General features: G+C 40.5%; 1 protein-coding gene across 4 annotated transcripts in view; it reads left to right on the forward strand.

Annotated features, from left to right (window-relative positions):
• Window positions 1-26,294, forward strand: part of CCDC66 (coiled-coil domain containing 66) — a 52,223-nt gene that overhangs the window by 20,986 nt on the left and 4,943 nt on the right. For 3 of the 4 annotated variants that reach the window (XM_067544195.1, XM_067544194.1, XM_067544197.1), the window contains 9 exons: window positions 338-422; window positions 1,266-1,427; window positions 3,172-3,331; window positions 3,886-4,023; window positions 10,412-10,911; window positions 12,887-12,921; window positions 14,411-14,694; window positions 15,556-15,683; window positions 26,180-26,268. In XM_067544195.1, coding sequence (XP_067400296.1) covers window positions 338-422; window positions 1,266-1,427; window positions 3,172-3,331; window positions 3,886-4,023; window positions 10,412-10,911; window positions 12,887-12,921; window positions 14,411-14,694; window positions 15,556-15,683; window positions 26,180-26,263 — 1,576 coding nt within the window. In that variant the 3' untranslated portion in view covers window positions 26,264-26,268. The remainder of the gene's footprint in view (window positions 1-337; window positions 423-1,265; window positions 1,428-3,171; window positions 3,332-3,885; window positions 4,024-10,411; window positions 10,912-12,886; window positions 12,922-14,410; window positions 14,695-15,555; window positions 15,684-26,179; window positions 26,269-26,294) is intronic. The other variant, XM_067544196.1, reaches the window with a different exon arrangement.

Genomic DNA, 26,294 nt, shown 5'->3' on the forward strand with positions numbered 1-26,294 from the left:
CCAATCACTTCATTTCTGATATATCTTTAGAAGTTAGTAAGTCTCTTGTAGGATATTAATTTGGTATTTACTCCTATCTTCAGGAATTTGTATTTTTGCTTGGCATGGATCCCTTGTGAAAATTTTTTTTTTAATTTACTAGTAAAGTTTACTGGAATAACATTCTTTTATTCAACTTCATTATTAATTATAGTGCAAACCTATAATAATGAATAAAGGTACATGTATTGACACAAAAATATTACATTTAAATCTTGTTGATATTGCAGATTAAATGAAACTGGAATTTTTCTTTTCTTTTTAAAACTGAAAAGCATTTAAATGATTTTCTTCATAGTTTTCTCCGGTCAATGACTGCTCTCTTGGATCCTGCACAAATTGAGGAAAGAGACAGGCGGCGGCAGAAACAGTTAGAACATCAGGTACAATCATGTTTAAATCTGACACAGACTTAATGGAAAGAATGAATGAGGCTAAGTGTGGTGAGGTGACTAGCGCAGGAGCCTGAATGCCAATACACATAGTTTCTATTTCCTTGAGCAATAGTTCACCTTTACCAGATTACCTGGTTAACCAGGTATACTTCATTCACAGCAGTAGTGTGTAAGGCATAATTAACATTTGTCAAGTGCTTTGAAAGCCTCTATTATTAAACTGATACCTCAGAAAAATGATGAGACACCTCCTCAGGGATCTAATATATTTGTGTGCCCCTTCTCTCCAATCCTTACTGTACCTTAGCTGGACTGATAGTGTAGTTCCTGGTCAGCAGATGTTTAAACAGTATGGTTTTTATTCTCATTTGCATTAAGCCCCCAATTATATTTACATCCACTGCCATAGCAGTACAGTTTATTGTGGCTGATTGGAGTCATAATATACTGTACTATACTATATTATTACAATATCTTCCAAGGCAGATGGATAGATCAGAATATACCAGATGCCTTATTATCCCCCCAGGGAAGCTGGAGCCTATAAAAAGTAATCAGGGTGACAGGATCCAGGGGCACATGTGTACTTAAAAAATGTATTTTTTGGCATACTTTCTGCTGAAAAGGTTTACCTGCCAGAGAGCCAAGTTCCACTTGTGTGGCACAGAAAATATCTTTCCTATTTAACTGGACTCTCATGGAATCAGAATACAAGTTATATGTTTTCTAATGCATATAGGAGACATGAACGCTTGTAATATATTTTATATTATGTATATTGCAAATTAACTGTTAATTTTACTAAATTTTATTTGATTTTGACATCACTAGAAAGCTATAATGGCTCAAGTAGAGGAAAAGCGAAGGAAGAAGCAGCTGGAGGAAGAGCAAAGAAAATGGGAAGAACAAGAAGAAGAACACCGCTTAGCACGAGAACGAGAACTAATGCAAAAGCAGTTTGAAGAGGATATGCTCAAACAAAAAAAAAAGGAAGTGGGTGTCTGCACTCCCTATTTAAGCCTTTATTTTGTGCAAGTAAATGACAGTGTTTAATCAAGATGTTAGTGCCTAATAGACTTAGAAATAAATAGTAAATAATACTATTATCTAACCATGAGGCAAGAGCTGTGTTGAAATTCCATTTGTAATTATAGTTAAAGGTAAAAAATCTTGAGGTTTTTGAAGCAGTGTAGGGAATTTTACCACACTTCTGTTAAAATAAATCAAGTTTTAAATATTTGAATGGAAGAAGTGAAAAAAATCCTCTGACTTGCTTCAAAAAGGTTACCCAATGTTCTTGATTAAACTAGAAAGTCAAGAAAATTGTCAGCACTACCATCACCCTATTGTGAGGAAAAGGTATCACCTTATTCCCCCCCACACCTCTTAAGCTTTTTTCTCTTTTAGAAAAAACACAGTGTACCTATTTTTCCATAATTAAAAAAGAGTGACCTTACTAACTTCATATGCATTAAACTGAAATCTATTTTCTCATTCATATCATTAATTGTGTGTACTCTCTAGTTTAAGGAGTTGGTGGTGGTGTTTTGAGGGGGGGTTTTCGGTGGAGGGTGGGCAGTTTGAGATCCAGGCAATTTTCACAAAAAGGCACGAAGATGGACAAAAGTCTCAAAGTTTTTTAAAAAGCTGGGAAGGATAAAGTCTTAGGCAATGTTTTGTACCCAAAATAGCATTTTTAGTAGAAACAGCAAAAACTGTGCTTTGAGGTCCACTGATACCTTCCCAGCTTACCTAAGCGGAGTATTGGTCTGTAGCTTGATGCTTCTGAGACACCCCAAAAATGCCATGTAATGCACCTGACTAGCTATGCAATGAGCAGGGCTGAAGTTTTTTTTCAGAATAAATTTTAGTAATGTCATGTCAAAAATCAATGACACATTCTAGAGGTACTAGAATACTTTTTCTGACCCCTTGGTGGATTCAAACAGTGTTCTGGGGTCTCATCCTTACCCCCTATGGACAAATGTGTGGAAGGGGAAAAAAATAAGTTTTAGCTGATGTTTTGAGCCACATAACTGGCTCCTTTTTTGGAGGAGATGGAGTGGGCTTCAAGAAAGGCATGGAAGGATATCTCAAGCCACACATGGCTTCAAATTCTGCAGGGAAATCAGAAGCATCCATGTAGCTTTTAGGGTTTGAGTTCCTGTACAGATGACCTGCCTCACTTCATTGCTTTACTGGATTCACCTCAAGCAGCACAGCTCCTTCAGGAAACGTACTGCCATCAGATGCTCCCTTCCCCTTACCAACATGCACAAAGCCACAGAGATTAGAACTCTAGCACTTCTCTCTGAAATCTGTAATGTGCTGAGAGGAGCTATTACCTGGCTCCATCTCCTGCAACTTAAACCCACAAAGCCTTAAAAGTGTGACGAGGCAGCTCTGCTTGGGGATGACTTGCTGTTTCTGCTGTCTCCCTTCCGTAGGATTAGGGTGCACAATTTTCTAATACTGGCTTCTTTGCTTCCCTTCAGGCCACGTGATACAGAGGATCACAAGAGTCTTGCTTTTTATGTTGCTACAGTGCTGGCAATAAGCTCCTCTCTGGTTAACCTTACATATAGCTCTTTCTAGCTCTATTTCTTCTGCTCACTTGTAAAAAAAACCCCAAATATAAAAAATCATAAATATATGTACACTTTATAAGATTATTCAACCCTGTTTATTTTGTTCTCAGACTAAATATTCTCATACATTTGTTCCTTTTTTATGATAGGAAATCATGACTCTTAAAACAAATGAGCTGTATCAGACAATGCAGAGAGCTCAAGAACAGGCACAGAGATTAAAACAGGAACAACGAATTCGAGCGTTGGCTCAAAAAGGACATGACATTTCAAAACTTCAGAAGAACCTTGATGGTGATGGTGACGGCGGCAAGTACCAAACTTCAATATATTTCATTTTGTGGGGGGTTTTTTTGTGTTTGCATGAGCTGTGGATACTATTTTCAAGAAGAAAATTCTGCTTCAGGAGTCAGTCTAGACAGTGCTCCTTGGCTTCAGAAAATGAACAAAATTTATCTTTTAAAACTCCTTCCAGTCAAATATCTCAAAAAGCTAAACATGTATAATGTTAATCAAGCCTCAAACACCAAGCAGTATTATCTGCATTTTATAAATGAAGACAAGCACAGAGTAGAGTTTTTCAGGAGCACCTGAAGAGCACAAGTACACCTGATCTGGCTTTCAGTGGGCCTTGCACTCCTCAGTCCTGTAATTGCTTTTGAAGATCTCCCCTAGAAAAGCTAAGAAACTTGGCCAAAGTCACACTGTGAGCCAATTGCAGAGTCGGGACTAGAACCCAGAAGCCCTACCTCCCAATTTCTTACTCTATTAAACTACAGTATAGGGTTAGCTTGATAGTGTGATTTAGATAGAGCATTAATAGAAAATAGTTTTAATTAAGTCACTTCTTTCTTACTATTTAGGTGATAAAATATATGAGAGTTATAATACTGGCCTTTCAAATGTAAGTCATGATCATTGTTCTGATGAAGTGAGCAGTAAGATGCATCAAGAAGTTAAAATCGTAACCTCTCCTCGGAAAGATACTGCTGTGCAGACAGGTATAAATTCCAAAAATATGATATGATTTAGTAAGGTATCATGTTATATATTACAAAAAATAATGGAGTAGTTTTTTCATTAGCTCAGGTTAGAGGTAGAGGCAAAACTTTATGCAGCACTGAGTAACACTAGAAGTGATTGCTTAGACAGAAATAGGCATGTTAGAATATGAAGAGTAAACAAAATATCAGCAGTTATACGGAAGCTAATGCTGGACGAGATGTGATAGTTCTAACAAAGGAGGGCATGCTTAGACTTGTGAAAAATGAAGACACATAAGTACTGCGTAAGAGTATTCTCAGCCTGTTGCCAACATTAACTGTATTATTGAGTCTGAATGCATAGTGTGTTTGGCGTGGTCTGTTACCTATTTTATAACAAAAATTCATACTGGTCTGGGTGCAGTATGGCACTAATTCAGGATCATGTGAGTAAACAATATAGGACCCAATTCAGCAAGGTATTTAAAAGTGTACTTCACTTTAAACACATGAGTTTTACCATTAACTTCAGTGGAATTACTTTTATGCTTAAGCACATGCCTAATATCTTATGAATTGCAGCCCTAAGGAGGTAGTGAAGATACTAGAAAATTGATGCCAGTGATTTTGGAGTAAGGGAACAAAAGCCATTGAGTTTAAAAATTGGCAAAACCTTCTGCATTTCCTCCTTGCAAAACATGCAGAAAAGTAGTTGGTGTATCCAAATATCACACTGTGATGATGGTCCTCAGTGTTGTCAGGTACCTCACCACTACCTGCCCTTAACGTGGGGTGTTCTTGTCTGTCCCCACTATGGTTCAGCTCCCTGAAACCAACAGTCTTTGGCTCCATAGACACTTCCAGGTTTCTGCAGACCTCCCCTCTCTGTGCAGGTTAGTGCTAGATATACACCAACCCCTGAGTCCTCAAATCAGTCCCCCCAGTGTCCAGCCCGTGTCACTGGACATTCATAGTAATTACCAGGTTCAACAGAGGAATATTATACACACAGCTTAACTGATACAACTCAAAATCAGGTCCTCTATAATGCCACAGCAGTGAAATATATTAATGAAAAATCATAAACTTATGATCAAAGATATAGATTGGAGAGATACTGAGTAAGGCTAATGAGTGGAAACAACACAAAACAAAACATAAAACGTAGTCCTAGGTCTACACTTATTAATGGTTACCTTTCCTATTTTATAAATTAGATTTTCTCCCAAGGATTCAGTCTTTTGTCAGAACTGCTGGTTTTCAGACAAAACCAGGATCCAAGTTTTCGTGAATACACCCTATGCCCTTCAAGGGGTTTCCTCAATCAGTGGATAACTAAAGGCTTTTTGTTTCTCCTTATATTACACAACACTCATTGTGTTGACCCTACAGTCAGGATGACCGCCTGCTGTTTGCTCTCTGGTGTGCTGGCTTCAAGTAGTTTTCACATGCTCATGTTGCCTTGAAATACAACTGTAGCTCCCTTTGTGTTTTGTTTACAATGCTTAAACTACGTATGAACTTGGGTAGCCATGTGACTATACATCCCTTTGTTTGGCAAAACTGTTTTTCCATCTCTGTTGGAGAGGAACACCTTGATACAACTATAAGGACATACTTTTAGTACAGAGACATAACTTTAAATATAAATCAGTACATACATTTCACAATGATATTACAGACCATCGTGATCTGGCTTTCATTTAAGAGCTCACGTTTCTTATAGATAAATACTATTACAGCAAAGTGTTAGGTGCAGTGAGTTTGTCAGGCCTGATAGGAACCTTTGCCAGTTGGCATTAACGGGTTGTTAGGTTAACACATACCCAGACCCTTTGTTCCCAGATGTCAAACATTACTATTAGAATAGTGCCACAGATCTCTTGTTGTTATTACTATTAGAAATAACAACGAGAGTCCTGTAGCACTTTAAAGACTAACAAATTTAATTTCTGCAGGCATAAGCTTTTGTGGGCTGTAACCCACTTCATCAGATGTAAGGAATAGAAATCAGATAAGGGGTGTGTGTATATATATATATATACACATCTAAGGGTAAGGAACAACAATGGGGAAGTTAGGTATAAGCAAAGTCCATTCAGAGTAGTTGAGGCCTATTCACAACCATTGATTAGGAGGTGAGAAGGTGTGAACAGTGACAATTACTTCTTGTAATGAGAACCATTCCAAGTCCCTATTTAGACCCAGTTTGATTGTGTCAAGTTTGCAGCTGAGTTCCAGTTCTGCAGTTTCTCTTTGAAGTCTATTTTTGAAGTTTTTTTGTAGAAGTATAGCAACTTTCCAGTCAGCTACAGAGTGTCCTGGGAGATTGAAATGTTCTCCGATGGTTTATGGATGTTACCATTTTTTTATGTCTTGATTTGTGTCCATTTATTCTTTTGCGTAGTGACAGTCCGGTTTGGCCAATGTACATGGCAGAGGAGCATTGCTGGCACATGATGGCATATATTACATTAATAGATGTGCAGGTGAATGAGCTCCTTATGGTGTGGCTGATGTGATTAGGACCTGTGATGGTCACTAGAGTCGATGTGTGGGCAGAGCTGGCAACGGGGTTTGTTGGAGGGGTATGTTGCTGGGTTAGTGTTCATTTTTTATGGTGTACGGTTGCTGATGAGCATTTGCTTCAGGTTGGGGGGCTGTCTGTAAGGAAGGATAGGTCTGCCTCCCACAGCTTGAGCGAGTGAGGGATCATCTGCTCATTATCCCTCACTGGAATTCATTTGCAAACTTCACACAAACTGGGTCTAAATAGGGACTACTCTAACTGAATGGATTTTGCTTATACCTAACTTCCCCGTTGTTTTTCCTTACCCTAAGATGTATATATATATACACCTTCTATCTGATTTCTATTCCTTACATCTGACGAAGTGGGTTACAGCCCACGAAAGCTTATGCCTGCAGAAATTAAATTTGTTAGTATTTAAAGTGCTACAGGACTCTTGTTGTTTTTGCTGTATACAGACTAACACGGCTACCCCTCTGGAACTTTTCACTATTAGAAATGAAGACCAACGATGCTTTACATTTCTTAACACTATAATTGAGGCAAAAATTATTTAGTAGAAATATGCACTCATTGTATGCCTTTTAGTTTAAATAGTCAAGAAGTTTCTTTATTGCAAAAACTATCTACAGTAAGAGCACAGCACTAATCTTGAACCCTGAAGTGGGTTGGCAAAGTCCACTAAAATGTTTTTGTTTCTTTAACAAGAAATTTATATTTTGGGCTTGGCAGCAAATATAGAAAGATCAATGGAGATTTGCAAAGTCTAAAGAATTAAGAAATATTTGGAGTGTGCTTAATACAGTTTATGAAGGGGACTGGCAAGGTGGTAGGTGGTTTATTAGTTCTAAACACTGAAATAAAGTTTTCCCTTTTAGAAGGAGAGGGTGTCATGGGGCAGTCCTCTGTGAGTCTGTCTTGCCTTCAGTACAGATCACAGTCACTCCAAGCCACTTTCACTGCCACTGTGCTTTATTATAGTATTCTTACTTCTAGGAAAAAAGAGAGCAGTACTAGCAACAATCAGTTCTGCCTTCCTTCAAACTATGCATCCCCTTTCCCCAGGGCTTGCTTCCTTCCTTTATTTGCTTCCAGGTTCTAGGATTGCTTCATCCCTCTAATTAGCCCTTCAGCTGCAGGGCCCTACTTGTTAATTGGTCTTCAGTTAGGTCCAGATTGACCTATATTGATGAGGATTTGAGTGGCAGGTTACTGAGTTAGCTCCTGACACCCCCCCCCCCCCTTCTTCTAAATGCTCTATTTTCTTTTGGGCCAAGCTCTGCCTTTATAACATTTCCTGATTTTTGTGGGACCCCCACCTTTAGGCTTTTTCCCGGCCCCTCAACAGCAGTCTTCTGCCTGCCTGCCTCTCTCTCTCTAACACAAAATAAATCTGTGGGTTGTGGTTATTCCCACAATTCAGTCTCTGCCTGTCTTCACGCCAAGGGCATTCTACTATCTGACCTTCCTTTCTAATTTGTTGCTGCTCTACCTCTGATTCTAGACACTTTTCACTCTCCATGACACTTTGTTCCATTCCCTGTAGGTCTGACATCTTATTCTTATGATGGTCCGTTCCTGGGACTCCCTGGGAAACCCCTGTATTTAGCAGCTATATACCTGGGCGTCTTGGCCATCAGCCCGTTATACCTCGGTTTTTCCTTTCTCCTCTATTATCTCTGCCAGACTCTTTTCCCTCTTGTTGAGCTTCCTGGGTGTATCTCCCTGTGTAGGTTCTTTTCTCTCTGACTACCTCCTTTTTCTTTTCTGCATTCTATAACTGACCCTATGGCCTGCTGAAGTTTCCTCCATCTCTCACTGGGAAGGTTTCCAGTCAAGACTCAACGTGACAGGTAAAGCCTCCACCACCTCCACCTTCCATTTAAACACACCCTTGACCTCTAACAGAATTTTCACTAAGGGGCAGTGTCTTCTTTCCCCATGTATACATTCTAACCTTACTACCATCTCTAACATCCAATGGAGTTTCACCAGGTCTCATCAGACTGCACACACCCTGTGGCTGAGTTCATTAACCCCTTCACTCATTTCCTGCCAAGCCTGACTGGAAGAATATGCATGCCTTATCCCACAGGTTTCCCAGTCCACCCACAAAACTCCGCCAGCCTGCAATCCATATATGGACAATCTCTTTTTGTGTGTCCTGGCTGCCCACATTATTAACGCGCCACCCCTCCTCTGTCACAATGTGAGGACCCTTTGGACTCCTCCCTCCTTTTTTCGGCTGGGCATCTACCAACTTCTTTCCAATTTCCTGTCCTGTCTGGGTAGGTCAGCCTCTAAGAATTCTTTGATCAGCTTCACTACACTGTCTAATGTTGAGGATTGGTGTCAGTGCACCCATACACTCCCCACCTTGGAAAGACCTAGCAAGAACTATTCTAGGATCACCGCATCCGTTGCTTCTTCCAGCCCCTGGATCGCTGGTTGCAACCAGCTAGTAGCCCAGTCTGACAGTCTCTGTGCAAAAGTTATGACCTTATTCCCACTGTCCATTTCACCACCTTAAAGTTCTGTTGGTAACTGTCTGACAGCAGAACCATCCTATCTGTGATGTCTACCTTGACTACATCACAGTCCCTGTTCTTCATTTAGGGCTGGTTGGGCTTTGTCTGTCAGATAGGGAGCCACTTGCAAAGCCCATGACACCTTATCCCAGATGGAACTTAAAGCCATCCTCTCAAAAGTTTGGTGAAAGGCCTAAGGGTCAGCTGTAGGAGCCATTTTAGAGTCCAGTTCCCTGGGCTATTGCTATATCCAGTCACAGGACTCACCAGACTCTGCAGCATCTGGGTCTGTACCACCATCTGTTCCTTGATAAAGTTCTGGAGAGCTTTCTGTTGCTCTACCTGCTACACCATCGGGGCCTGCTGCTCTGTTTGCTGGGACTGTTGAAAAAGCTGCATGGACTGCTGCAGCTTCTTTTGCTGTTCATGAGCCATTTCAAGATTTCTTCCATTTCCCAGACCATCGACACTTACGCTGGCTCCCTGTGCAGATGAGGGACACTGATCCCAGGTAAGCCCCCAAGGGTCCCCTGTGAGTTTCTCTTGCCTTGGTTACAGACCATACTCACTCCAGGCCACCTTCACCACTACTGTGCTTTATTATAGTGTTCTCAGGCCACTGCCTGTAGTGCTATTTACATATATACAAGACCCAGTCAGCTCTCCTCTGACTTCTGAGGGAAAAAGGTGCAGTATTAACAGCAACCAGCTCTGCCTTCCTTTAGAGCCTTCCCCATGTATCTGTTCCCAGCTGCTAGAGTTGCTTCTTTCTCTAATTGGCCCTTCAGCTATGGCCCTATTTGTTCACTGGTCTTCCACTTAGATTCCAATTAACCTGTATTGTTGGGGATCTGAGTGACAGGTTACTGAGTCAGCTCCTGACTCAGAACCCCTCAGAGAGGGGAGAAAAGAAACCAGATTGGGAATGCCTCTCACAGTCAGAAGCACTTCAAATGGTGAATATGATCTGACAAACCATGAACAAGATGCATGTTAAAGATTCATATAAAAACTTTGTATTGTTCTTCATCACAACACAAGATGAACTCTATATTTCAAGACCATGTAGTTTCATTTCATTTATAGTTTAAGTTCTCTTACATTGTCTAGATTTTGTTCTCCTTGCTTTTAAACATGGACTGAATTTATCTGGTCACCATGTTTGGTTCTCCCTTGTGCTGTTCACTCTGAAACATCAGAAGGATTAAAAATGTATGCCAATATTGTAGCAACCAATATTTTGAATAAAGTGAGTGGTGATGCATTTATAGCTGAAGTACTAAAATATAAATCAAAGAAGTCATGTGGTCTGCTTAGAAAAATGTAAAAGAGATACTTTTGTTTTTAGATTACTTTGACTCCAGAGCATATGTCAGATCTGAAACATGTACTGAGCCAGTTGTAGAAAGAAGAACTGTGGACTGTACATCTCCAGATATTTCCATAGAATATAAAGAGAAATTTAACACCAAAAAATGCAAGAAAGAAATGCAGTATCCAGATAAAAAGAACATTTCAGAAAAAGAGAATAATGGCAATTACACTGATTTATATGACCAATTTGCAAGAAAAGAGAAACAAACGAAACCTATGGAAAAATATGGAAAGAAACCTGACTGGAACATAAATAAACCTGGGAAAAGGTATATTCCAGCATCAGAAAGATATCCTAGACGGCTACAAAAGCAAAGGGAGGAAAAGAAAGTAAGACGACAAATAGAGCTGCTTCAATTGGTAGAAAGAAATACTCCTGGCAAACTCTGTCAGAAGAAAGGAGTCTCTCCAGAAAGGTCTCCTTCACCTCACCAGCAAAGTAATACAAAGAGTAAGGGACACGCAGTCACAAAGGTAATGATTTGGTGTTTAACAACAACAATTTATTATAAAACCTTGGCTCATTTAATATCTCATTTGTGTCTGGGGTAGAAGATCATTAGTGCAACTCCAGCACTTAGTAAAGTAATGTTGATATTCTAGTGACATAATACATTCAGATTTCACTTCATCTGGGTTTTGATGTCCCCAGAACCCTCCTCTTATGTATTATTCCCTGTAACTCAGCTGTCATTTATTCTTTGTGTAAAGAGGGAATCTGATTAGCAGCAAGGAACAAGTCTGGGTATCATTGTACTCTTGCAGATTGAAGTTAGGAAACTGACTTGACCCTCCATGTCCATCAAAGTGAAGGGGAAAGCAGGGAAAAATACGCAGAACCATTTTAATTTGCACAAATTAAAGCCCTTGTTGACTGGTGAGAGAATTTGTGACAACAACGTACATACTTCATAATTGCACCTTTTTTTCCTTCTCCCATTCCACCAAACACATCATCAGTAGCCCATGGTTGGAAAAAAAAAATCCTATCTTCCCACAGTTTAAAGAAAATAGCACTGATACTGCTTATCTCCCAGCACTGGCATTGTGCCTCATTTCTCCCCTTTCTACCAGCTCTACCTTCCAGTGAAAAATGTGTCTGGGAGATGAAGTGACCTCTAATTCTGTATAGCCAGCCAAGAGGCCATGTATCTGTTTGGCTGAAAATAAATGCTACACATACACTACATCAAAGGCTGTGGGCACAATAAGTTACTTGTGAAATTTCAGGGGTATTCATGTGTGTGTCTTAAATGAATGTGGGGGCTAGAATTGCAATACTGAAGACTGTTTTTCCACTTACATTGGTCAACAACAGTGGCAGTTATTACAACTGAATTCTGCAGTTGATTTACAGGAATAGTTGACTTTTGAGTGAAAATACAAGATAAATTGAAGTATGGTATAAAACTACTCGTTCAGAAGTAACAAGTAACACTATTAACACTATTTTTCATTTATAAGAAAAATCTGTTATGCATGGAAAAAGGGACAAACATTTAATAATAGTGCTTAGTCTGAAGCTTTGGGTAGCATGGATCCAGCCATATATACCAGGTTCTATATCCCAGTGTTTCTGATGCTCCAACCACCTGTGAATTACTTTTCCACCTACAGGTATAAATAAATAGAATAGAAATTTATTTTCCTAATCCTCTTTTATAGCATGGAGAATTTTTCACTCTTACAGCTTTTTCCTCCCTTTAGAGATTTTATTTTTGTCTTTCCCTGATAGGACAGCCCTTTTTCTGAGCTGCTGATTAGGTGATAAGTATCAACTGCTTTGATTCAGAGTTAGCAGAGATCTCAGCTGCTTCCTCAGCCTCACAGGAGTTGAGGAAGGAATTCTTACCTACTCACTCTTCCAGGTTACAGCTTCTGTAGACACACTACCAGACTCAAACTGATTCTGAGGCTTGAAATTTTAATCCTTAATGTCCCCAAGAGAAGCAATTAGTGGTTCCTTAGTTCACCTCCAATGGCCACAACTTGTCCTTGTCTGGGGTAGTGAGCTTTCTCCTAATGGGAAAATTTGGTCAGGGAGTGTCATGGCCTCAAGGGTGGCCCCTTGAGTCACGAACAACCTGTCCACTTTGCCTCCAACCATGAAGAGTTACTAGCATTAGAGACCTTAAAGTCCTTGGTTCTTACCTTTTGCATCAGCTTTGGGAATGCCAAACTTGCTCTGCACATTAATCTCATGGAGGTGTACGTTATCTTCAGAAGAATTACATCAGTAATGAATTTGGTCTACAATGTTTGTAACAATATCTCTGATGTAGGTCTTAGATAAGTGTATTTCTCCTGAATACAGGTCTAACACTACCTAGGAATTTAAGAAGGAAAAAACCATTTTGTCTTACAAAATAAAATGTGTATTGAAAAATTAGGATTTTTGTTTTTGTTTTTTTGGTTTCTTTTTTTTTTACTTCTTTTGCTCTTATTCTAGGAAGAACAGTCTCAGAGTCGCTTAAATGAAGAAAGGTAGGTCTGCATTCAGCATCAGTTACTATAAGGACATTAAGAATGAGAAATTAAATAAGTTTTTAGTGAAATTTTTACTAAAATATACAATTTCTTAATTAAACATTTATATATATTTCATTCTCCAGTAAAAGACTTACTCCAGAGAGTAAACTATACTGGGCTTTGAAGTATAAAAGTATGGTAGCTGATCAAATGTGGAATCAAAGGTTCTTTGGGTTTCCTTTAGAGTTGGAGTGTTCTTATCTCCCTTAATGCCTTCATAACTGGAATTTCAAATGTCAAAGATACTTGTAATGAGAGAAAAAAAGTACAAGTAATTCCCTCATGGTTGTGGAGAAAAGCTTTAAACATGAACTTGTCTGGTTTTCAAATATAAGACAAATAAAAATAATTTAGCATTTATTATTAAAACACTGGATGATTTTTAAGTTAATTTTAATTTGGGGAGTGGGGGGCAGCTAACTCATGAATTTTGAGAGGTTGGGATTGGCAATACTGAAGGTACTCCTGCAGTCACTGACTAACTTCCCTCACAGAGACTGCTTTAAGCACCCAAATGCAAAATGAATCAGATTCCTTATTGAAGGGCCCATTCCTGCAACCTCTCTGTATAAGAGAAGATATTGGATCAAATCAAAATGGCCTTTTGATGTGCGTCATTGGGCGCTAAAGGCACAATATTAGACAGCAGAATCTGTCCCAAAATGAGGACAAATTTAGTTACGTAAAAACAGGACCTACTCTTTTTCTGTCACTTACCAGGGAATATGACGTTTTGCAGCATATATTTTTTGCTTAGCACATTTATTTGCATTTATTCTTATAAAAAGTATTTAGAATGCATTTCAGCCTTAAAAGAACTAGCACAGGTTAAATAATATGAATTGCTTATATAAATTACATAGAGCTTGTTTTCAGGTACAAAGAGAATGATAAGCAAATGGCTAATTTTAACAAACAGATATTTCTGTCAAATATTTAAAATAAAAATGTCAAAGACTATAGAAGAGGAATTATAGGATGCTAGTCAGTTGTTTAGAAAAGAAGAGCCTGGACTTTTCTGCAGCTGATAGAAATAGAATATTGATGGCCTGATTCTCAGGTCTAGCCAAGCTTTTGGTCCCAAGTGACTATTTTGGCAGGTGAGAATAACCAGAGCTGTGTGGGTTCTCCCCTTCATCAACCAATACAAGGGAAGTAGCAGAGTCACTATGCTAATTGTCACCTGTGAATTCCTAATTAGCAATATCCATTGAGTTTCTGGCCATGTTGGCTAGAAGAGTGAATCAGAGAGCCCAGCACAGAGAGGAAAATCAAGCTCCAAAATGTTTATAGTGCACATAAAGCACACAGGGGAGGGAAGACATATTTTAAATTTTGTTTAAAGATACATTAAACAATATTTCTTTAGAATTTTTAGAAGTAATAAAATGAAGCACATTGCTTGAAAATGGCTATTTTAGGCTAACTAAAATTGTTTGCACAGATCTGAATCACCACCTGTTCCAGCAGTTAAAAACAGATTACACCAAGTACAACAAAGGCAGATAAGTACTTCTAATTTCCCAATTCAGAATGGCAATAGTGGAAGAGAGAAAAATATCAACTCAGACATGCAGCAGAGGAAATCTTCTCCAGTTATTGAACCTGAAAGGCCACCCTCTTCTCATTTTATTCCCTACGTGCGAACAAACGAAATTTATTACCTTGATCCAGATGCGCCAATGACTAGACCTTCAACACATGATCCGCAATATCGACAGTTTAATGGTACTGAAATGTATTGTAAATTGATATTAAGATGAGAGGGGGCTTAAAATGATTTAGTTTTAAGAGTTGTGTGAATAGCTGATGTAAATGGTGCAGTCTGACATTTATCCTTATAAATGCCTTAGAGACTAAGAAGTTGTGGCACAGTATTGTAGAGAGATCCTATGCTTAGTAGGCCACTTAGTAGTGTTAAAAGAAAATAAAGTTAACTTGTTCTTTTTATTAGCAGTATATTCTAATGAAGCATCACTGTACTTTATTAGGTAATACATATGTATATGGATATATTGGAACTTTTTTAAGTAATTGAAATATGGTTTAACTTAAATAGTTTTCATGATAAATCTGGCAGTGAAGAAAAACAGGCTCTTTATCAGCTATAAAGACAAGTTTGGAAAGATTAGATTTTTATTGGTAAATATCAGTTAACATCGATTTCACCACAGACACAAACCAGTGAAAAAATATTTCCATCAATAATTGAAATTCACATATAGATAAAGTTTTTAAAAAAAGACTGTTTGCTTGAGGAGTTTGTTTTAAGGATATTTACTTTGTATATTTTGACATGTAATATTGACAATTTTTGTTTTAATGGTTATACAGCTTTAACTTTTTGAATCTCAACATCTACTGGCATTAACAATTATTGTCTAACCTTCAATTTCTGATCTCCCCAAAATTTCTTGCAACTGTGAAAATTTAAATCTACAGAAATAGAAAAAAATGTTTAAAAATAGTTATTTTCCACTTAAATTATAAAAAATTCAAATTCTGCAAAGTCTATATAAAGATTACTTTGAAGAAACTAACATAAAATTGAAACAATTACATAGTATAATTAATTATACTTATCTTTAGATTCGTACCATACACCACGACAGATTTTTAGCTCTGATCATGTGAGAGATCCACTTCTTAATCCTAATGTGGTGAAAAATAGAGACCGACAACAGGCAATCCTCAAAGGACTGTCAGAATTACGCCAGGTACAGTATAAGCTAAATATGTAATGAACATTTTAAAGTTTTGTGTTTTTCATAAACATTTTCCTATCCTTTTAGTCCTATTCTCAATTTTGTCTCCTCTTCCATCCTACTTTTTTGCCCTGGTCTTTCTTACATTACTCTCATCTTCAGCCTCTTTCCTTTCCTAGCTTTGAGACAGTTGGATACCTAAGAAAGTGGTCTTCCTGGAGAGTGGGGTGATTCAACTTTATGGATAAAAGTGGAATAATTTTTCATAGCACATCAGGACCCTATCTTGAGGGAGTGGCATTCCCACAACTGGTGGATGACCCTGTCAAGGTTTAGCTATCCATTGACAGCAAAAGACTTAACAGGGTTGGCAATTCTATAGTAACTATGAAAAATATTTTACTTTGTTGATTTGAAATACGAATCATTATAAAACACCTTTCCTAAATTAGGTTTTCTTTTGTCAACACTGCAGTCTGTTTTTGGATTCCCAATGTATCTATAAAAATGAGAAGTGGCTTAACAGAATATTATATATGTGAATTTGTTCAAAACAAAAGCCTCTGAACATGTGTATGAGGTTTGCAGTGTTTGCACCATTATCTCTAGTAAATCAATGGTAATGACATATCTCCACAAGATTTAATGAAAACAATTTTGAATGAGATCTGTTTATTTTAGTGAAAAGATTAAGATAATTAAAAGGACACACACTGCACATAAAAACACTAGTTAATGATTCTGAAGGCTATACTCTTTTGTGGATAAGTGTCAAGGTACTATGGAGATGACACTGTCCTGCATCTAATTAGTAAGACAGAAATTAATTTGATTCTCTCCCTGTTAATGAGTGGATAATAGAATTTGGTTCAAAGCAGATGTGCTCACTATAGCTAGATGCAGTGAGTCCTTGTTTGGCTACAGAAAGAAATAAGTTTTGGTGTTCTTTAAGGAGCAATTAAAGGAATAGTGAAGAGGGGAAAAGGGAAACTCATCTGAACAGAGCCAAGCAGGAAAGGGAAGCGACAAGCTCAGGTATGGGAAAAACTGGTACATGTGCCCAGGGGTGGGGTGGGATGCGGTATTTATGCATCTCTCTCTACTGCAGGCCCGTCTTTCTTCATGGCCAGGACAATTGAGATAGTAGGCTTGAATGATCAGCACAAACTCTTCATGGGTTTCTTCTGCTAAATGATGTGGTATGGGGGAGTGCAAAGTGCATACGATAATAAAACTCCTAAAATAACTCACATTGTAATTCTCTACAAGTTTGCATATTTTTCACAAAGAACATTTCTGGTGTAACTGATAGCATGGAGCCATTCATAGATACAGCATTAATGCCTTTCATTCTGAACATTAAACATCAGTTTAAACTACTAATGGACACTGGAATCTCTACAACATACACTTCATGCAAATTTTACAAGCCAAACTGGAAAAAGAAGACATAATGCCAGTTTTTGTTCCTGCTTTGTGTATTGATTGACCTGCTTCAGTCTTTCAAATTACCATTAATAAATTATTTAAAACATTATTATAGAAACCAGGCTGCATATATTCTGTGTGGGGGTACATGCAGCCTTGCTCTTTCAGAGCTTAAACTGTTTAGAGATGATCTTGTAAAATCAAGCGCTATGAGTCACATTGCTGTCCTCCCCCTTTGTATCCTAGAATTGTCTCTACTTCTAGCTGTGCAGCTGCTTGAAAACTGGCCTTTGCAAACAGTATTGGTGTCTTTTTTTCATTCAGTAGCGGTTGCTTTTCAGGTTCCCATTCTGCCATTAAAAATTAATTCATGCTATGAAAGCAGGAACATTTGCTAGTTAGCTGAGCTTGTTTGCATTAATTTCCCAATGAGAATATGTCCTAATGTAGTGTCATTGTTTGGTGCAGCAGTGATCTATACCAAAAACATAAGCAGGTTCTACCAGTGATTTATTGGCAGAAGTAATGAATTTGTAGTTCTTCAAGTAATGTCCCCATGGGTGCTCTTCTGTAGGTGTGGCAGTGCCTTTGCGTTTGGAGTCGGAGACCTTCAATAGCAGTACCCATTGGACCGCACATGCGCACCTCCCCTGCCTCGTACATTGCGCAGGAAGTATAAATAGCGCCGTGTCCCCTTCTCTACCACCTGTGGTCTGGAATGGAAGCTTTAGCAGAGCCTGTTTTTTTCTTCTCAGATACTCTCTTACCTCTACTTTAAATAGCTAGTTCTCAGTTTTCCTTTTCATCCCCCCCCAAATCCTTTTGTATCTATAATTTATCTCAACTTTCCACTTCTACAGTTTTAATATAGAATAGTTTTTTTCATTTCCCTGCTTCTCCTTTCCTGAGAGGGAAGCTACCCTTTCACCCTTATGCGAGGTTCTCCCAGGTTTAAGAGGTGATCATCATGCGGGGCCACGTTTTCCTTAATGGACAGCCATGCACACTGTATTTGCTGCCTGGGAGAAGGACGTTTCCCACAAGTGCTCCCAGTGCCTTAGCCTCAAACAAAGAGCAAGGAAAGACAAGGACATTAGGCTAAAGCTTATCCTAATGGAAAAATCCCTTCAACCAGCATCACATCTGGGTTCTCAGTCTTCCCCAGAAAGACCCTCATCGTCAGCAATACCATCCACTGACCCCCTCACCTCATGCCTGACCAAGAGAAAGGCATCCTCCGACTGGGCCGAGGGTATGAAGAGAACCACCTCTCCCTCAGCTTCTGAGGTGCAAACATCCAGAATGCCATCCCCAGCTAGATCCATGGTGTCAATGGCTTCTGATAAGAGTCATGTCTCCACAGAGACCTGTTCCCTCACTCTCTGACAGAAAATCTGAGGACCACACGAGTGCTCACCGCCAACTATCGGCACCACCCTCTGTCTGTGGTGATCAAGTTGAGCCCACTATCTCATCTACATCTACATATTGCTGGTCCCAAAGAAACTATTGGCACTGATATTGGTGCCATTGAAACTGCTGGCACTAACAAAATTGTCAACCTTGAAGATGTCGGCACCGACAAAATCCTCAGCACTGGCTAAGGTGGCAGCACCAACATCCTTAGCACCAACAAAGACATTGGCACTGGCGCTAACCGCATCAGCGGCTCCACCTCCACCTGCTGGCCATACTATAGCATACACCTTCTGCACCGTGGATGCCTTATATGCTGCAAGAATTCAGATACATCTCGGATTTAAGAGCATCTGATACCCCAGAATCTCCACTCTTGAGACAAACCTTATCACAAGTCTCACCATCTTCTAAGTCCAGCCATGCTTTGTTCTCTCCTGCAGGGACTGCTCCTCCGTTTCCTAGTGATGTAGAGGAGGAAGAGGAAGAAATATGTTGAGTCCATCGCACCATCAACATCAGGTCAGTTAGCACCTATCTGTCCATCAACATCTCAGGGAACCCAGCCTTGGCAGGGTCCTCCTTGGATGCAGTCTCACATTCCCCTCCCACCGAACTGGCCCTATTGGGACCTGTGGGCTATGTATAGAGCTTAGTTTGGCAACTCCCCACCATGGTAGATACAATGCCTGCCCTGCCGTTCATTCCATCTTCATCTCTCTCCAGATCTTCTCACCTACAACTTCCACAAACACAACAGGAGAAAGAACAGCTGCAGGAACAGGAGGAAGAATAGGATGGTGAGCAAGACCAGGAAGTATCACTCACACTACACTTTTCATCATCCTCGCTGGATGAGGCCATCATGCCACCACCTCCCATAGCAGCTGATGACTTTAAACATTTCCAGGAGCCATTCCGCCGGGTTGCTGATGATCTACATATACAACTAGAGGAGGCCAGAGAGCAACAATATGAACTCGTTGACATTCTTCACACCTCCTCTACGTAAAAAAATCACGCTACCCATCAAAGGAACACTTGTGGAATCAGCCAACCTCTTATGGCAGACCCCAGCCTCTATCCTGCCCACATGCAAACCTGCGGATAGAAAATATGTGCTAGCAAAAATGCAAAGTTTTTGTTTTCCCATCCTACTCCAAACTCCCTGGTGGTGAATGCTGTGCACGAGAAGAATCACCCATACCAACCCTGATCTTCTCATTCTGACTGGGACTGGAAGCGAGTTGACTTATTCGGGAAAAAAAATCCTACTCTTCTGCAACAATCCAGTTTACGATCTCTAATTACGAGGCCCTCATGGTCAAATACAACTACAAGAATTACTCTAAACTGGAGGTGTTATGCCAGGACCTCCCACAGGCCAAAAATGAACAATTTTTTCCTTTGATAATGGAAGGCCATCTCATAGCCCGCACACCGCTACAGGCCCTTCCTGGATACAGCCGATACAATAGATCCATTGCTACAGCTGTAGTTATGAGATGCGCATCCTGGTTACACCTCTCAGGATTCCCAAAAGAAGTACAAACAACTATTGAAAATCTACCGTTCGAAGGGCAAAAACTCTTTTCGGCGCGCATGGATAACTCATTACACTTTCTGAAGGACTTCAGAGCCACAATAAGATCTTTGGGCATATATACCCCACAACCAAAGAGAAAGTTGGGGAAGTGCCAGCTTCCTCCAAGATCCAGGTCTCAACCATACTACCCACAAAGGCAATTTGACAACCAATGCTGCCGTCAAAACCCCCTAACAATCACAACAACTGTGGAAAGCCTGCTGCACAAGGGGCAGCGTCTCAAGCACCTTCTAATAAGCAACAGTTTTGAAGGTGCAGTCGAGGGCCCCAAAACCCCCTCTGTTCCACCTGTTCCCAGCATCTGCAAAACCACAAAGAGACCATCCGATTGGCACCATTCCTAACATCTTGGAAGCTTATCACTTCAGACAGATAGGTCCCTGGAAATAATCAAGAAAGGATATTCCATCCCCTTCCTAACTATACCACCCCACTGCCTCCCCTCCCCACCTCTCCTCAGGAACCCCCTCTCACAAGACAATTCTCATGGAGGAATTAAACCATATTCTGCAACTGGGAGCCATATAACTGGTCCCCACACAACACAGGGGCTGAGGATTCTACTCCCACTACTTTTTGGTTCAGAAGAAATCCGGCAGGTGACTCCCATCCTAGACCTTGCACTGGAACAGGGGGATTGGTTCTCAGCCCTTGACCTACAGAATGCCTATTTTCACATCACCATACATTCTGCTCACAGACGCTTCCTATGATGCTTTCTACAACCACTTCCAATACAAAGTGCTACCTTTCAGCTTATCAACAGCACCACGAGTTTTCTCCAAGGTACTCGCAGTGATAGCGGCCCACTTAAGAAAGACAGGAATCATCTTCCTGTACTCTGATGATTGCCTTCTCAAAGCTCCATCCAAGGCCGAAGCACTCTGAGCAGTCCACACAACCATGAACACTTTCAACAACTTGGGCCTTCTTGTCAAGCTAGAAAATCCACCCTAAAGCCGGTTCAAACACTGGAATTCATTGATGCTCAACTTGATTCCATATGAGCAACAGCCTTTCTACTGCCTCATAGATTCCCAGCTATAATGGATCTGATTTAGAACATTCTCATGTGTCTCTGGGTATCAGCACACACGTGTCTTCAGCTCCTGGGACATATGGCAACAGCCACTTTCGTGGTAAGACGTGAGACTACATATGCGCTTTCTCCAGGGCTGGCTCTGCACAGTGTACCTTCTTTACGAACTCAACATCCAGAAACCATTGTCCATGAAGAGACAAGTGAAGGACCGTCTACTCTAATGGACACATACCAACAGCGTTCGTGCAGGAGTCCCCTTCCTTCAACCCTCACCGACCATGGTTCTAACCACTGACGCCTCCCTCATCGGCTGGGGAGCACATCTACTGGAAGAAAGGATACAAGGCAGATGGACAGTCACCGAATCCACTATACACATCAACCTTTTAGAGTTAAGAGTGGTTCACAATGCTTGCCAATATTTCCTACTACTTCTCAAACACCAAACAGTAAGAGTGATGACAGACAATCTCGCCTGCATGTATTCTATCAACAGACAGGGAAGAGCCAAGATCTCATTATCTGTTTGGAAGCAATATTTCCATTTCGGCAGCATATCTTCCCGGACAGCACAACACCATGGCGGACACGCTGAGCAGAACGTTTTCCTAAGAACACGAATAGGAATTGGACATGAGAGCATTACGTCCCATATTCCGCCAATGGGGCCATCCAACCACAGACCTGTTCGCCACCCCACTGAATTCTCATTGCCCCTAGTTTTGTTCCAGAGCAGGACTGGAATGAGGATCAATGTGGTACATGGAACATTGCTGTATACATTCCCCCTACTGTTCTGAGTCTTTTGCAAAATACAAGAGGACCAAACTCACATCATATTAATAGCCCCAACAAGTGTGGTACACCTACCTTCTTTGGATGTCTCTATGCCAACCCATCAACCTTCCTCCGACACCGTGGCTCCTCTCACAGGACAATGGGCATGCCCAGTATCCAATCCACAGACACTTCACCTTGAAGGTGTGGCTCCTTCTTGGTTTCGGGGTCCAGAGGTAGACTGCTCTGATCAAGTAAAATTAGTCTTACTACACAGTAGACGAGACACCATCAGACACATGTATACCCACAAATGGAACAGATTCCAACACTGGTGCACCCCAAAACATATACAGGCAGCTAATGCCCATTGCCACTCTATTCTAGAGTACCTTATCCAACTCAAACAGAGCGGATTATCTAACAATTCCGTTAAAGTGCACTTGGCAGCCATCACCATCTTCCATCATGCTATTCATTGATGCTCTCTATTCACCCATCCACTCATTAAATGCTTTCTAAAACGCATCCAGAAGTTCTACCCACATATATGAGCTCCCACTTGTACCTGGGACCCTACTCTAGTCCTATGATCATCAATGAAACCCCCTTTGGAGCCAATGGCAACATGTTCACTTCTACATCTATGAAAACTGCCTTTCTCATTGCCATTATCGCAGCTCGAAGGGTGGTAGAAATCTCAGTGCTCGTGGCTCTTCCACTACATACTGTCTTTCTCAAGGACAAAGTCACACTTATCTACATCCCAAAATTCCTACTGAAGGGTAATAACTTCTTTTCATTTGAACCAACCCATATACGTTCCCACCTTTTTTCCCCAACACACACAGTAATCCACAAGACACAACTTTCCAGACTCTGGACATAAGACGTGTGTATCTTTCTACCTTGATAGGACACAACCATTCAGAAAGTCACCACGTCTCTTTGGCTCCACTACCGAGAGGTCCAAAGGCGATGCTATATCAAAGCAGCATCTTTCCAAATGGATCTCACAATGCATTTGCATATCAGATGAACTTCATAATACACAGGTTCCTACCTCAGTTAGACCACAGTCCACACATGCAGCATCAACCTCCATTGCTTTTTTGAACAATGTTCCTATTGGTGCCATATGTAAGGCAGCCACATGGGCATCCTCAGATACCTTTGCCCAACATTATGCAGGACTCCTATGCAGATGCTATCTTTTGGGGACACAGCATTGTCCTCAACTTTACAAGCCGCTCCAAAGCCCCAACCTTCCAACTAGGAGCACTGCTTTGTAGTCACCTACAGTGGAGCATCCATGGGGACATCACTCGAAAAAGAAGAGAGAGTTACTCCCCCTGTGCAATAACTGAGGTTCTTGGAGATGTGCCCGCTCATGGGTGCCCCACTACCTGCCCTCCTCCCCTCTGCTTCGGAGCTTAACTTATGGCTCTGTGGCAGAGAAAGAACTGAGGGCAGTCAGACCAGATGGCACTATTTATACTTCCAGCGCAATGCGTGAGGCAGGGATGGTGCACATGTGCAGTCCAATGGGCACTGTTGTTGAAGATTTCTGATTTCAGATGCAAAAGCGTTGCCGCACCTACAGTGGAGCACCCAGGGGGGGACACATCTCAAAGAACCTCAGTTACTGCAGAGTGAGTAAATTTCTCTTTTGACTCTTGCCCCTTTCACATTACAGTTGTAGGGGCAAGACAAATACCTTTAGTAAAGCAGTTAAATTAGAGGGAGAAAGTCTACAAGTTTGTATTCCAGTAGAACTACAAGCAGTTATAGTATCTTTAATAATTACCATGCTTCTAGGGAGACATGCTTCAGCCCCTGTACATGTGGTTCACCAGTAGCAGATATAACCCCTTCCTCACCCCATATCCCTTCCTAGAGCATGCAAAACATGAGGAACACAAAGCTGGCAGTCATTGTTATTGTCTAATTCTGAATGAACTAGCTGGGATTCTAAAATTGCCATACTTTGTGTGACATGTACATGTGGGAGATTGGCAGAAGAAACCGTCTATGTAGCAAGATCCACTACATTTTCCAATTCTGTTTGGCTGGGCTGGGTTTCTCTCTGAGCTCATGGAAATGCTTGCCGAAGATCCACCACTTTTGAATATTCCTCTAGCTATCCCATATTTGCAAAATGGTGTTGAAGCATGGAGAGCGAAGCCATCATGTTTGCTGAGCATTCCTGAAGTTTGTGCTTGATGAGTTTAGCAAAGAACTTTGGTATTAGTGCTTTAAGGTGCTGACGTAAGTGATTTCAGGTTTAGTGTAGGGGGTGAAATAGCAATGTTTTTCTATCTGATGCCTATCAGTTGTCTCTGCTGGCAAAAGCTTGAGGGAAAGATTATTCTTTCAATAAACCTTAGTTCTATCAAGGAATGAATTTTTGGAGTCTTTTGTTGTTATCCCAGCAGCCACTTACTACCTTTAGGACATTTAACTGTTGGATAATCTCTGCTATCCTCCTGCCCAAGGCAGTTGATTGCATCTGGCTTTTATATGCAACATTCAGCTCTGAACAACTCCTTGTTTAACTACTTTTGGCTCTAATCTTATTTTTCTAGTTCAGAGGGTAATTTATTCCTATGACCAAGACAAAATTTATTTAAGACAGACTAAAATTTTCTGGTACTTTAAAGAAACTTTAAAAATGAGGATTTTAGCTGGGAGATCAGAGAGGTACTTTTTGCTGTCAATGAAAATCCAAGCACATTTGGCTGAAGGTTTAAGCTTCTGAAAACTGCAATTTGTACATGGGCAGTGGCGCTTATGAGATGCTTGCTGCTAAAATTGTTTTATGTTCTGTCTGCAACAAGTACACTGGAGCTCCACAAAACCCCACCATATCAACTGCACCAAACATGCTCCCAGACCCAGAATTAGAGAGCCAGAGGGCAGGGAATACAGTAGTAGTATCCTTAGCTTCCACCACTACTTGGCTTAGGAAAGGCAGGAGTAAAAAATTAGGGGTGTGTAGTGGGAAGAGCACATCCTCCCCTTCCACAAAAGCAGAGATTCTCTTCCCCTTCTCTCCCAACTATGATGGCACAGGCTCCTTTTTCTCCATCATGGGCACAGCAGGCTCTGTCACTCATGTTTCACTCAAACTTAACCACCAGGGAAAAGGGTGATAGGTGTCAAAAAACACCCACCCTCCCATGCATTCTAGTCACCTTCTTTCCACTGACTGAGAATAAGTCTGTATCTTAGCCCCTATTTCTGAGCAAGACCTCATAAACCTGTTTTAGGAGAACTAAGTAGCTTTCTTTCCTTCTTACTGAGAGATTACACAGGATCACTTCTGGCAGAGCTAAGAATAGAACTGAGGGAACCAGATTTTGTGCAAAGTCTTTCAAGAGTCCACACACAAGGTATAGCCCAAGTGTAGGGAGGGAGGAGCAAAAAAGATGTTAGGCCACCTTTCCACTTTGAGCTCCTCGCAGGGCCTGTGCAACCTCTCGCACAGCCTGGCAACCCCAAGGCTCCTGTAACACTCTATAATAGATGTAGGCTTGGCAGGATACGATTTTCAAAAATAATTACGATGGCAACGATCAATATATATTAATCCTTTTGTGCTACTTAAATTTTCAGTTGTGCAAATGTCTGTTTTAAGCATTTTTTTAAAAATCACAGTTGAGACACATTATAGGGGCCTCCTATAATTAATGACAGCCATTAATTCAAAAAGTTAAGTCTTTTAACTTGACAGTTAAACATCAATGCCTGTGGGCCTTGCTGCATCTTGGAATTGCCAAGCACATAAAAGCCTGGCCACTTCCACTCCTGCCTCCATGCTAGGGCCTATGATGGGGGTGCCCAGGAACAAAAGGCTTACATAAGCTCTTTGGGGCAGGGACCATCTTTTTGTTCAGCACCTAGCAGTGGGGGGGTGGAGGTTCTGCTCAACAATTGGGGCCCCTAGCCACAATACTAGAAATGTTAACCCTTGCTCTTTCTCAGACTTCCTCTAGGTGGAAGGCAAGACTTTCACCGTGCATGTGCAAAAGGAAAATGAAATAACACAGCATACACAATCTTAGTGTGGGTGTTTTCCTACTTTGAATGCTTGATTTACATAATTAAAAAATATTTTAAACTGGTTAAGAGCTTTAAAACAAGTGGTTTAAAAGGATGAATAAGAAATAAAGTAGAAGCTTGCCACTATTCACAATTTGTGGAGAAGAAAGAGCATTTAATTTGTACTCGTTATTTCAGGGTCTCCTCCAGAAGCAGAAGGAGTTGGAGACTGGTCTAATTCCAACCATAAGACAAGAAGAGAACTTCATTTCACCATTTTAAAAGAGGTACAAAAGCATACAAAATAATTCAG

This window comes from Emydura macquarii, unplaced genomic scaffold, assembly GCF_026122565.2.
Source record: "Emydura macquarii macquarii isolate MOO-44397 ecotype Brisbane River unplaced genomic scaffold, CSIRO-AGI_Emac_v2 contig_968, whole genome shotgun sequence".
Taxonomy (NCBI): Eukaryota; Metazoa; Chordata; order Testudines; family Chelidae; genus Emydura; species Emydura macquarii.